This window comes from Astatotilapia calliptera, chromosome 18, assembly GCF_900246225.1.
Source record: "Astatotilapia calliptera chromosome 18, fAstCal1.2, whole genome shotgun sequence".
NCBI lineage: Eukaryota > Metazoa > Chordata > Actinopteri > Cichliformes > Cichlidae > Astatotilapia > Astatotilapia calliptera.
In genome coordinates this window covers 31,505,211-31,519,646 of record NC_039319.1, presented here as the reverse complement: position 1 = coordinate 31,519,646, position 14,436 = coordinate 31,505,211, and the positions used below count along the sequence as shown (strand labels likewise).

General features: G+C 43.4%; 1 protein-coding gene across 1 annotated transcript; it reads right to left on the bottom strand.

Moving 5' to 3' along the window:
• Positions 1–14,206, bottom strand: coa1 (cytochrome C oxidase assembly factor 1). The gene is made up of 5 exons (XM_026150405.1): positions 14,018–14,206; positions 9,511–9,618; positions 1,745–1,896; positions 1,395–1,471; positions 1–572 (listed from the first exon to the last, which is right to left on the bottom strand). The coding sequence occupies exons 2-5, from the start codon at positions 9,602–9,604 to the stop codon at positions 440–442; spliced, it is 456 nt and encodes a 151-aa protein (XP_026006190.1). The 5' UTR covers positions 9,605–9,618; positions 14,018–14,206; the 3' UTR covers positions 1–439.
• Between the last annotated feature and the right edge of the window lie 230 nt (positions 14,207–14,436).

The following is a 14,436-nucleotide window of genomic DNA, read 5'->3' as shown; positions in this document are numbered from 1 at the left end:
CATGGCAAACATGCCTTCTTTATATCGGTGGTTGTGCGTTCGCTCTACATCTGCACAGGAAGCAGAAGGTTACGGTAAAAGTGAAACCACAGCTTTACGTCCTGTTTTATGAATATCAGACCGTTTCCCTTGAACACATACAGACACACACATCTGCAAGTCTGTGTGAAAGTCAATTATGTTAGAAAATAATACATTTGTAACATTTATTGATTGGTGCATATTTGTACATTTCTCATGATTTGTGACAGAGGCAGCAGTGAGTGCACAAGTCCACTCAGCTCTGACAGTCTGCAGCAGTCTGCGGCACTGACAGAGCTTTTCTTCTTGATGGTTCCCTTAAAAGAAGACCATACAATGAATGTGGAGTAAATATAGCTCAAAACATCTTCAGCGCCTGCTTCTTCTAGCAGGCATAGTTGTTTGTTCATAAAGCTGGTCAGTGCCAGCGGCCCACGTCTACCCCGTCTGCGTGCCCTGCTGCGTGGCTTTGTGCTGTAGTTGATGGAGGATTCAGCAGGTCAATGGCATTTCCTTCCCTGAGCTTTAGAACTGCTTGCTTCAGATTCCACCTGCAAGGAGTAACGAACGCGTGTGAGGAATAGCGACCATCAAGCTTTCACATCAGTCCCTATGGTTAGCGTTCACATCCTGCTTCATTTGTTTTTGACGGCGGTTAAAACAATTATGGACAGTTTCACAGCAGTCATCATACAGTGTGCTGAAGAGTGTTCGGCTGCAAATACGATTCAAGGCCTAGAAACCCGTAGATGTTGTTTCAGCTTTGTTGTTATTTGTGTGGATGTGTGTTTGTGTGGTTTTTAGTGTTAAAGTTGAAGCCACGCCTGAGACTACTAACACGGTAAAGGGTTGTTAGTCAGTTACAAAGTGAATATAAACTATTCACTGAATGTACCCAAAACACATTACATAAGATTTCTATCAGGACGCACAGCCCTGAAACACACACGGTCTTTACAATATAAAGTGTCCTAAAATGACTAAAAAATGACTACTGTCAATGTGTCAGCTCAACACAACACTCTACAATAAAGCATGTGAAGTGTTACATTATTCTGTGATATTTTCAAAAATAATGATTTTTGCTTTTCTCCATTAGTTATTCATTAATCGAAAATGTAAATACAACTCAAATATCAACGGCACTATATGCATGATATACCACACACACACACACACACACACACACACACACTAAAATGTAATATGCTGATGACGAATGGCAGCGTCTGCATGTCAGTCATGTTGATGTCAGCCTAACTCTGCTCACCTACTGAGCTAAACTGGCGCCTGTCAGTCACATCACTATGTCAAAATAAACTGAATACAAATTCAGCAGCAGCAGCAGTTCAGTTGTGGCACAACTGTCTCACCTGTTTGTGTTGGGATCCCTCAGTGAAGACGCACACAGATAGCCTCCGGATTTAATCCCTGTCACAGGAATCTTTATCTGCAAAGCAATTTACACTCAGTACTCAATACATTCAGAGTTCTTTGCAATAGGATTGAGTTTGTGATTTACATTTGCTCACTATGTGGATTCTACACCAATTTTCTATACATCTAAATACTTTTAAAAAGCTACTTGTAAGCAAATACTTTAATTATACGCAGAAGGAAAACCAGTTTAGCTGCACATGCAAAACTAGAAAAGAAAGAAGTCAGGGATGACAGCATCGGTTGTCTGTGTTATTGGCACACTTGCCCTCCTAAAGGACAGTACCTGTGCAGTGTGCTTATCTACACGGTTGTATCTGTCAGTCAGATGGATGTTGTGGACCTTTAAAGGTGGCGCCCCCAGGCTTTCCATGGCAACTGGACATGCCTCCAACTCCTGCAAAGCCAGCCTGTGGTAGTCTGACGCAGCAAAGTTCTCTAAGTAGACAGCAGACAGAATGATATATGTGAGTGAACAAAAACAGGAAAGCTAGAAAATAATACAACATTTTAAAGTATGAATGTAAACAGTTACTCTTTTTACTCAAAACTTAAAGTTAAAATAAGCTTTCACAGAACACAAACCAAGAGTTTAGTTTTTAAAAAGGTTCATATGGAGTGAGTTTGGCAGGGATGTGATAGGACGAGGAGACAGTTATTCCCTTTTATTCAGAACATAAGCGTCACACTTCTATACTTGTATAGACGTTAGCTGGTTAGAGAATTACGAGGATGTCTGTTCCAGTTTTAGTGAAAGCAATGCTAAACTGGTGGCCAGCGTTAATGACCTGGAAAGCCGACAGAACATGCAGGTCTGGTGGAATCCATCGAAGGTGAGTGCAGAGCCCATCGCTCACCTGTTGCTAAGCCAAACTTAGCTCAGAGACCATGGCCTGTAATCATTCGCCTTTATCGCTATCAGATAAAGGACCTTCTGATCCGCGAGGCTCGGCGGGGAGGGAAGTTGCAATAACATTACCAGCAGAGAGAAGGGATGGCTTTGCTCAGCCGCTGACGCGAGGGATTATGTGGACAACCTATCCACTGTATTTGTATCATCCTGAGCATCCATGTTATGTTATTAACTACCGCAGTCACGTTATCCTTTGCTGCAGTATGCAGGAGGCTAGATGATACCTGGCTGCTATGGTTACGGGAAGACTGTTCAGCAGTGGTTTTAAGTATTTGCTCATGTCAGCACTCTGCATACTTATAGCCCGACAATTACGGTATACAAGCCGCTACTTTTTGCACAAGCTTTGAACCCTGCGGCTTTTAGTCAGGTGCGGCTTTTCTATGGATTGTCCATGATTGTTGTGATATCGTAAGAGGATTTGTTTTGTTTGTTCCGCTGTTGTACGGCACTACGTTGCCTGGCGGAAGGATCGGGGTTCAAGAGTGGTATGTTAGTCACATGTCCGTCCGCCAGGCAACGTAGTGCCGTACGAAGTAGCGCGAAAAACAAACTTCAAAGTAGCGCTACGCATTCAGCGGGAGGCGTGGATGACGAGCGGCGATAAACTTGCGAAAAGCAAGTTATGCCCAACTCCACCGGTGGATTCTGACAGCATGGAAAAGTGCGAAAACATCCACGATCACCAACGGATTTTGAAGGGCTGGACTGCTGCATGATGGAGAGGAGGACACCGCCACGGCCCTTCAGAGGGTGTTCGACTCTGACACTGACAACGAGGATTTCTTTGGTTTTGAAAGTGACAACGAAGGAGAGAAGCGGAGAGTGGATGACGAAGTCATCCTGAGCCTGTTTGTATCCGACACTGGAGGAGAGGACTTTGGTGGTTTTAGTGCGCAGGAAGAAGAGAAAGATGGTGAATGACTGACTTTTCTTCTTGTTAAAGCCGTGTCGCTGCACCTGAGCCTAAAAGGTAGTCCGAATCTATTGTTCTGGTGTGCTGCAGGTTACTGTTATGTACTACATGTGCAAATATGTACCCATAACTTGTTTTTCAAAATATTAATAAAAGGGGTGTGTCTCCAAACAGCCATCTCTTTCCTGACAATTCGCTTTGTGCATATTCTCTTACATATGATGAGTCAACATTGAAACACCTGCGGCTTTTGGTCAGGTGCGGCTAATGTATGTACAAAACAGGATTTTCCCCTGATTTTAGCTTGTGCGGCTAATATTTAGGTGCGCTTTGTAGTCTGGGAAATACGGTACATACATGCACGTATTGGTGCCGCTTTTATTTTACTTTTTTCTTTCTCACTTTTCAACATTCTGTGTATCTGGTAAGATGTTCTGTTCTGATGTGGTTGAAGGCACAGCCATATCTGACCAGAAGCTTAAAGGTTTAATTACGAATCTATTCTACAGAATTTTTGTTTTCTCTTTTTGAATAAGGTAGGAAGTGTTTTGGTGAGCTCGCTGCTTTTCCTTTTGGCAGCCGTCATCAGCTGGGGAAAAAGTAGTGGGGGTGGTTATGGAGTAGTGAGTATGGAGGGGTGGGAATGATCTGATTCTAATAGTAACGTTTTAGGAGGCACAGTGGCCTCGGTTGTGTTGGTTTCATTTGTGTTTGCAGGACAACCTTACCCTATTGTACATGCATGGCTCTATCTGTGCACGAATCTCTGTCGAGGTTGGGTAGTGCTGTAGACTCGTTAGGTGGAATATTGAGGTGTAAACCACCCTGCTAAAAGGATGTTCTCACACATCAAACAGTGCAGGGCAGCGGTGGTTTGTTTTATATTGTTTTGTGTTGTTTAAACAGGAAACACACATTTGCAGGTCGGATAGCACCCATCTCACTGGGGGAGGGGCAGCATTTTCACTCCACTCGTCAGGCCAAAGCCAGAGGTGTTTCAGTCGTTACTGATCCAGATGTGTGCTTTGAAAAACATGAGGTCATTTCTGATACGTTAAACTCTCGTGCCAATCATGAATCTTCCCGATGCCCCAAAATACGGAAAACATTAGTGATTTAATTAAACTCTTCTTGCAGACAAGAATTTTCTAAAATTCATGAAAAAACAAATCTGCTTTCCCCCAAACGAATACAACAAATGAGATATTTAGCCTGACGATTTAGGATACACTGAAAGACTTTCTGAGGGGGCAATTCATTTCTTATTCAGCAAACATGAGGAAAAAGGGAGTGACTTGAATTAGCTAACCAAATCAAAGAAATACTTCAGCTATATCCAAGGATTAAAAAAACCACAATTATATAATAGACGGTAATGCTGCAGACTATGTTTGACATCCTTTCAACACTCAGTTTAATGTCAGCTTCTAAAGTGTAAGAGTTTGTTCTATATGCACAGACAGAGCTGACAGGATGCTATCCAACAGCTGAAGGGTATCCAGGCAAAACTGCATATTCCCAAAAACAGAACGACCAATGGTACCATCACCTCAGATCATGTTAGAGTAACAACACATCCAGGTCTCTCAATTCTCAACTTTATACCTCTGAGCTTCCACAGGAGAAAACTCTGATGGAGAACTTTTTAATTCTTTGAATATCCCACGCTCTCTCCGAAATGTAACCTATAAAAAGGAACCTATAAAACAGGCGGAAGTTAAGATTTCATCAGTCTGGAAAGTCTCCGGGCCAAGATGGATTTCCTGATTTTTTTTTTTAAAGCATTCTCAGTATTGTTTTCACCTCAACTGTGTGTAGCATTGCCATATTTAAAGGAGTCAGCCAAAGTCCCTTCATCGTTCTATGAAGCATGTATGACTGTTGTTCTAAAGAAAGGTAAAGATCCACTCGAATGCTCATCTTACAGGTCAGTCTCCTTACTCACTGACCAAAGTTTTAGTGCATAGGCTGGAAATCGTTTTACCATCAATCGCATCTGAAGATCAAACCAGCTTTATTAAAAACCAGTATCTGTCATCCGTTTGATATATTATATTCTCCTCGCACGGAGACTCCAGACTGTATCTGCTCCCTGGATACAAAGAAGGCGTTTGATTGTGTGGAGTGCGAGTATCTATTCTCAAGCTTGGGAAAATTCAAGTTTGGACCCAAATTTAATTTTTGGATAAAATTGCCCTAAACCCTCAATCCTTTCAAACTCCCAGCAGTCACAGCTGTTTAACCTCCAAACCCAGCAAGGGTGTCCCCTCAAGTCCGTTACTCTTTGATGTGGATATAGAGCCACTGGCCATGCTACGAGGCTGAGCAGATGTCTCTGGGAAGTGGAGGAGAGGAGTCATGCATAAAGTATCCCTGTATGTAGAGGATCACCTGGTCTTCTTGTCATGTGAATCTATACATCCTATTTTCTACATTTTTACTCCGTATGTTTGCAGGATGCAAAGTGAACTGAATACACCGTAAACACTGCAACACTTCCACGCCTTTTTCATTTTATTTTTTTACACATGGAGGGGCAAACACCCTTGAGTGAAAAACTCTGGTCTCCACAAGTCTAAGCATAATTTCCAGTATTACTATTGAGCATCTAATATATGCTGGACCAGGTTTTGGTTTAATTTCCAATTCCTGTTAAAGACACATCTGTCTTGGCAATACTTGGATCTCCACTTTCCTTGGCCTCCATCAAGTCATTTGATAATCCAGTGGTGAGGCACACACTCAGATGAAAAAACACCGGTGAGACTGACTGTTCTCCTTTGAGTCCAGTCTCACCACATTATGTTTTTCAACCATCCTTAAGCGATTCTGTGTTTCAGGATTGGTGCAGTAGGTGCTTCGTATCTTTCATGAAACTCTCTGAAACATTCAATCTCCTGCACACAAATCTTCTCAGAGAGCTTCAGATCAGACACTTTGTTCAATCTCAGATGTCCTACTTCCAGAGGCTTGAAGACGGCTGATATGTTCCTATATTTGTATCCATCTCAGAAAGGGTTAATATCTGTTATTTATGACACGCTGGGTGTTCCCCTCTTTATTTTTAATTTAAAATTTTTTTTACTATGCAAATGTCTGTCAATGTTCTGCTACTGGAAACTGGATTTTCCAGAGGAAGCTACCCGAGGGATTAATACAGTTTTATCTAAGTTTTATCTTCTCTACTAAAAGATGTGAACAAAGCATTACAGACAATCCCTACTGCAACCATCTCCAAAACGAATCAGCTGATCTAGACCACAGCAGCAGCGACCGCTGAGGTGCTTGGCTACAAAACGAACAACCACAAGGAGCAGTGCCCCCGTATGTTAGCAGGGAGGGACGTTCTGGGGAAGCACTGAAAGTTGGCTAAGTGTGATCTCTAAGAATCTGCCAAGCAAAGACTCACAGCCTTGGTCACCACTTGATAAGGTTTATCAGACAGAAGGCAAGAGAATAAACTGTACTCTTAGTGGCAGGGGAACAATATGAGAAAAGCCCCACCAAGGCTAGAGATGGAGAAGGGGAGAAGACACAACCTATAACAGCATTGTTCAGTGGCTAGTGGATGTGAGAGCAGACGGAGCAACAGGCTCCAGTAACCATCACAGTGCAGACATCCAGTAGGTCTCCAGTATGAAGAGTTGGACTGAAGCTGGGTAAATTAAGCTCTCTTCCCTTAAACAGCAGGTTAATTGTGCTGAGACCTTCTGTGATCCAACTTCTGTACCCACTTTCTCAAACAGATGGAAGCGGCAAATTTTTCCTGTCCTGTTTCTATTCATGTTTCTATTCATGTTTGTTCCAGGAATGGTCGATTAAATGCTGTCTGAGCATCCAAGCTCCATTGCAGGTGTTCTGTGTCTTGCTGCTATTGCACACGGCTACAACGGAGGACATCGAGGCAACGGTATAGCTGGCCCTATTCCAGGAAGTAGGCTCAGCTAAAACTCTGAATTTGTTAAGTCTGTGATAAGGGCTAAGTCAGTTACCAGGGCAACAGAGTCTGAAGTAAACATGCTGGCTGGCAGGTTTTCTTCATCAAGCAACTTCTCCCCACCTGCTGACACTCAGATTCATTCTCTCATTCATAGATTTGCTATCAAATCACGTAGCAGAGCAAGAGAAGTTTTTCCAATCAATGAAATCCCAGTTAATCGTTACTTTGCTATTTTTTGTACTTAACATGAACTCTTATTATAATTACATCACAGATCTATTAACTTTAATAAGCAGTCACACTGATGGAAAAACCTTTGGCCCAACTGGAACTGGGAAACGAGGTCTTGTCTGGGTTAATCTCACCGTCATTAAACTGTGGCTGAATTTCACTTTCTGGTCCTCCAGTTTAACAAAGCTAGTCCCATAAAAGTAGACCTATCAGACTGACCATGGCTCTCCAAGGTAATGAGGTAGTGCAGATACGAGTGGGCAGAGGTGACTACCTTCAGAGGGCTGCAGATACAACAGGGAAGATGCAAGTGCAAGGAAAAGGGCGAGGAGCAACACTGCACAGTAATAACAGGCCAGACAAGTGGGACTCAAAGCCAAGGTTTCAAACCACAGCGCAAGACAGAAGGCAGGAAGTGGAGGCAGGCGAACCAACGGTGCAAAGTAGTCCCTCTGAAGGCAGCAGCACGTTGTGCACCAACAAACGCTAAAGTGAGCAGAAAATAGAGAAAGGAAAGAACCAGAGTGGACACAGGCAATCAAGTCGCCGAGAGAAAGGGAAGTGACTGCAACTGCAAGATCTGGAGAACGACCTCAGCATCATTCTGAAGCATTCAGTGCATGGCCAGGTCGAAGCTAAGCTTAACTTCATGGACGACATGTGCGGAGAAGAAGGGTCGTCCAGGGCTGGAAGGAAAGAGGGAGACAGATCAAGCAAATGATGGTGAGGCTGGCAAGAAAAGCGATGAAGGGGCAGAGATCCAGCTCTGAAATTGCTACGATTCTCTTTGTTGATGTGGGAGGAGGGTTTGAGGTTGGCAATGAGAGGAAGCAATCCAAGTACTCGACCTGGCAGCTGAGTCTCGGGAGGCTGACTGAAATGCTGTAATATGCTCACTGGAAGTCAGGTATCAGGGCTTTGTTGGCTCCTCAACTTCACTCCTCCTCTGCAGTCTACGCTGCACGGGAGCAGCGCTGATGCCAGCCACCAGAAAACTGGCAGCAGAAGCATAAAGCCAGCATGTGGTTGTGATTACAGAGATCGCACAAGGTCTGGGGGCTAAACAACAGGGGATAAACATCCTTGGCTGGTGGTCCTCAGCTGATGCCACCCATAGATGTTTACTGTGGCTCCCCCAGGCAAAGGCCTTCAAGGGGCACCTGAGCTAAAGGGCATCATTAAAGGTGGGTGAGGCAGAAATGCCTGGCAGGATTTCCACCATCCTGCGTAGTGATGTGAGCTTTTAGCTGCTTTTTGAATGACAATGTGCTCAGATTGTGGAGTTTCTAGAAGAGGACACCACAACTGCAAAGTCGTGTTGTCAGCTGTCGAGGTAGAAGAGGGTCAGATATTAGAGCAAGAAGGGTTAGGCTTTATCATTCACTCACTGCACACATAACGTGCAAAATGTTTACAATTAGTAAAAGTACATTATCATGCACCTCTCTTTTATCATTTCTTTTAACCTCCTAGGACCTGCGTCCACATATGTGGACGTCACATTTTGGGTTATTTAGACCAAAATACTCAATTTTGCTCAATAAGGGCCTGATATCCACTTACGAGGACATTATCCTGCTGCTGTTCTTTCAAAATTTTAAACAAATATCCTCATATGTGGCTCTTATTTTTCTTAAAAACAAAAAGATAAAAAAATAATCTGGTAATAGTTTGTTTTTACATTCATCAGGTCCCAATCAGCCCAAATATCAAAGAGATTAAAAATGCTGCTGTGGAAGAGTTCAGGTCTTAGGAGGTTAAACCCAACTTAAATTATGTTAAACCACCAAAACAGGTGATGACATTCAAACAGTAATTAGATCACCATGTTTTTGAACATGTGCAACAAACCACAGAGTGGTGCTAAATCCTGAAGCCAGCCCAGGTCAGCTGGAGCTGAAAACCTGAAGAATTCACTCTCAGGAGTGCAGCTGAAGTTAACGTCAAGTTGAATTTTTCTACACTCTCAAATGACACATTTCTGAGCGCGACAGTACATGATCGAAGCTGCTGAAATGAAAAGTTTCACTAACTGTAAGCTTTTGTACTCACTCTGTAGCAGGTAGTACATTGTGCCGATCCCTGCACCCGTCAGCACGGTGGTGAAGATGGTGAGCTGCTGCAGGTGACTGTTGGAAATCCTCATGCTTGCTTTCTTTCCTGAAAATAATGACGAGGATCTGGTCAGTATACAGAGAGCGTCTGTGTTTTAATAAGGAAGTATTCATGGTTTGCCATGAATTCTGTGGTAACTACAGGACACAACCTAAAAGCTTCTGAGAGGCTTCAGTCTTACACATTTCCAATTTTCTGAAAGAGAAAAAACACGTTTTGTCATTTTTAATAGCAAAACATATGGTGACCCCCTGACCCCCTCTCCTACACACATACAGTTGAACAAGTACTATTAATATCACCGCCTACATCCATGAGACAGCTCAGCTAATGATGGTAAAGGTTGCCAACACAGGAAAAGACACATACATGCACATTCTGTGAATGCATCCAAGTCTGGTTTCCCTTATTTTCAGTCATATGTATCCTGTGTTTATGGTGGCTGCTAAGATTGAACATGTCCAAACCTAGCACAGGTAATCCATATGAGCACAGCGATGTGTGCTTAGCCCCTCCTATATTCCCTGTTCATACACAACTGTGTGGCTAAACATGAGTCCAACACCATCATTAAGTTTGCGGATGACACAACCATCAAAGGCCTCATCACAGACAACGATGACTCTACTTCCTGAGGAGGCTGAGGACGTTTGGCATGAATGCCAACATCCCCTCAAACCTCTACAGGTGTGCGATCGAGAGCCTGCTGACGAGCTGCATCACAGTCTGGTACAAAGCTGCTGTGCCAGCAGCCGGAAATCACTCCGGAGGGTGAAAGCAGCAGAGCACGTCACTGGCATGAGGCTTCCTGCCATTCGGGACATTTATCTCCAGCGATGCCTCCGTAAAGCACACAGCATCACCAAGGACCACAGCCACCCAGCACATCAGCTCTTCTCTTTGTTACCATCTGGCAGACGTTACAGGTTCTGTCTGCTCGGACTACAAGACTCAAAAACAGATTTTACCACCAAATCGACACCTCAACCACAACACTTCACAGGATGCACACAGCTGTCCTGCAGTTTCTCAGGTACACAATACACTCTGCACTGGTCACCCCATTCTTATTTTTTTGTTAGTATTTAAATAAAAATAAAAACCCTTCCTCTTACTGACCCTTAACCCTTACTGTCCTGCTGAGTGACTGTCTTCTGCTCGTCAAATACATTTTGACCCTGTGCTAACGTGCACATGACAAATATAACTGAAGCTAATGAGCCAAAATGTTAGGCTCAGCCTGGCAGTTTTATATCAGCGCAAGTGGCTCCTCAGACTGAGGAAGAAATCAATGGCTGCACCTCTATAATAGGGAAGTTTAACTGCAGCTGAGAGTCTCTGTTTAGCTGACATGCAGAGGCCTTAGAGCAGGGGTGTCAAACTCAAACACACAGTGGGCCAAAATTCAAAACTGGAACAAAGTCGCGGGCTAACGTTAATATTTTTTGAAATATATTTATTCCTCCAGATATAAGAATGAATCTTTTCTTATGGACTCAAACACGTTGTGCTGAAAAACTGAATATGGAACAAGCAAAGCTTAATACTAAACAATATATATATTAGCTGTATGATACCAGTAGGCCAGCTCTGATAATAACTTGGTATGGCTTCGCAGGCCAAATGTAATTAGGCTGCGGGCCAGAGTTTGACACCTATGCCTTAGAAGGTTCAACTCATCACGAGTTTTTCACAAGACAAACTATCTACATAAGAAACAGGTAAACAAGTATAGTTAAGTACACGGGGTTTTGAAAAGTAACACTTTTCTTTCTTAAATATCATTTTGCTTCTTGAGGAAGGGAAACCAGGAGAGGGCTGAGGTGTGCCGAATGAAAGAAAACTGGACTGACTGAGTGGTTTGTTTAAAAGTGACATTTTTGGTTCTGATTGTTGTCAGTATGTCAGCAGAGCAGGGAGATCTGCTGACATACTGATGATTTTTGTTAGAGAGACTTCTGGATGTTATTCAGGATGTCGCCATAGACAAAATTGAACATGCTCCTCTAAGATCCATGAAATGACATGTGGTGTGCCTCAAGGGTCGGTTCTAGGCCCTGTACTTTTTAATTTGTATATGTTGCCTCTCGGCAGTGTCATCAGGAGGCATGGAGTGAACATCCACAGTTACGCTGATGACACGCAGCTGTACATCTCCGTGTCTCCTGATGACACCAGACCAATGGATGCCCTTTTTAACTGTATCTTAGATATAAGATCTTGGATGGCAGAAAACTTTTTACAGCTTAACCAGGACAAAACTGAAGTTTTAATCGTCGGTCCTGAGGCTCAGAGAGAGAAACTCTTGTCTAAATTACAGGCATTTTCACTATGTCCTTCGCTACAAGTGAAAAACCTGGGTGTTATTTTTGACTCTGAGCTTGGTTTTATCCCACATATTAAACATGTAACTAAAATTGGATTTTATCATCTAAAAAATATAGCCAGAGTCCGCCCTATTCTCTCTCGGGCCAACACGGAGATGCTGATGCATGCTTTTATTACCAGTCGCATTGATTACTGCCCTGCTCTCTGGTCTTCCTAAGAAGAATATTTCAACTTTACAACTCTTGCAAAACTCGGCAGCTCGTGTGCTGACGAAGACCAGAGGGCGGGCCCACATTACACCGGTTTTAGAATCGCTGCATTGGCTCCCCGTGTGTTTCAGGATCGATTTTAAAGTTCTTTTATTGGTTTTTAAATGTCTTAATGGTCTTGGGCCTTCTTATCTCTCAGATCTGCTTTTACCATACGAACCCTCGGGGACCCTGAGGTCCTCTGGTACTGGCCTTTTGATTGTCCCTAAAGTCAGGACACATACTCACGGAGAGGCAGCTTTTCAGTGGTATGGTCCTCGTCTGTGGAACAGCCTGCCGGAGGAGCTCAGGGCCGCAGAGAACGTACATGTTTTTAAGAACAGGCTCAAGACCCACCTTTTTAATTTAGCTTTTACTTAGCGTTTATTTATTTTATGCTTATTTATTCTATCCTGTTATTCTATTATTAATTTAGGATTTACCTAATATTTTTTGATTTTATTCTTATTCATTTTTTAATCTTCTTACTCTATTTATATTTATATTTATATTTATATTGTATCCTGTTCTTATTTATTTTATCGTTTTACCCTGTATATATCGTATTGCGTCATATCTCCAGTGTTTCCTCGGAGGGCGCTCTCTGCACCGGGGCTGTTATTGACCGTGGCTGCTGGGGCTCTGGGGTCCTCTCAGCCTGGTTGGGGGGCTCCTTTGCTTCCCTCCTGCTGTGTGCCCAGCCCGGAGGCTGCGGTCTGTGACCAGCTCCCGGTGCAGACGGCTCCCTGTTATAGTGTTTCCTCACTTGGCTCATGCGAGCCCAGCCCAATTTTTACTCTTTAAGTGTGCGCGTGTGTGTATGTGTGTGTGGGGGTGGGGGGATATATGTGTATTGAGAGTGTGGGGAGTGAGTTGGAGGGTGGGGTGGGCTGCTTTTAACTATGTAAAGCACTTTGTACTACATTTTTTCTGTATGAAAAGTGCTTTATAAATAAAGATTGATTGATTGATTGATCTAAACAGTTTCAATCTTATCAACATTGATGTTATTCCCCAGAGGGTCTGCAGATGGAAATTAGCCCAAGGCTATAATCTGGCATATTTACATTTGTTAACATGTTCATTAATATGTATTGCCCCTCTTTCTAAAAATAAATAAATAAATTCTGAATGCAGAAGAGAGCTGTGGGATTTTAATATGACCGGTAACAGCTTCACTGTTGGTCTGGTGTTTTTGGAGAGACGCGCACGCCTTTGGCCTGCAAACATGTGTTGGACGTTACATGTTTGAGCAGACTGTATTAGTACATGTTGAGAGAGCTCATTGGTTTTACCTATTACAGGATGTTTCCTGTATTAAACCTTGTTAATGACACCGTCTTCATAGGCCACCGGTTGGGACTGAACCAGCTGATGCTAATTTGGAAGATTGCTTTGTAATTCCTGACAGGTTTGAGACGGTGTGGTGACTTTTCGCGCCTCCCTTTCTTCGCATGTTCAATACTTTTTCCCTGCGTCGTTTCTCGTTATTGCACAGCATCTGGTCTATCACTGCCTACAGATAGCGTTAGCATTGCACTAACTCAGTGCATGAGTGAAACACGCAGCGCTGCAACAGGTCCGTCAGAATGCAAAGAAAGTGGAAAGGAAAAGATCTAACAGCAGCACCGTCGTGGCTGCGCAGACTGTTGACCGTTGTTGAGAGCAGATAAGCACCGGTGTGAAGTGCACAAGGCAGGCAGACGTGTTCTGTGCATACTGGGTCCCAGCAAGAGTAATGCTGAAACACATGCAGCCGCAAACACCGCGCATTCGCTGCGTGTCAAGGTTGCTCACAATGATATTTAAACAGCTAAGGTGCATCCTTGGAGACAACTATAACACCACACGTCGACACAAACACTCACCTCGCGTTACGGTGGACCACTGTATTCTCTCCACATCCGGTAACGTCACAAAACCCGTAGCCAATCGGTTGTGGGTGCGCTTTATCAAACAGCCGGATGGGCCGGTTGTCGCTTGTTCACGCAGGGGGTGTTTATCGAAATATGATATTAGACCCTGTCGGGCGTGGTTCAGAAAGAAGCTGAAGCTGGAAGCCTTCCTCTACTGCAGTACTACACGGGACCTGTTTATGGTGGTCCATCAGCAGCACGTCTCACCACCATCATACATGCCCTGCATCACCCTCACATGTCACTCCCGACTTCTTCATAGTGATGTGATCGATACTGAAACATCGATTCCTCCCATACCAGTCATTTATGTTCTAGAAGCGATTCTCATATTAAAATATCGATATTTTAGTAATTTAGGGTAAATTACT

Bases quoted from the DNA above. Each gene is read 5' to 3' on its own strand.
- coa1 (XM_026150405.1), bottom strand. From the start codon at position 9,604: ATGAGGATTTCCAACAGTCACCTGCAGCAGCTCACCATCTTCACCACC. The intron at 1,472-1,744 runs GTACTGTCCTTT...ATTGCTTTGCAG, and splicing joins TAGATAAGCACACTGCACAG to ATAAAGATTCCTGTGACAGG. The intron at 573-1,394 runs GTGAGACAGTTG...TACTCCTTGCAG, and splicing joins AGGGATCCCAACACAAACAG to GTGGAATCTGAAGCAAGCAG.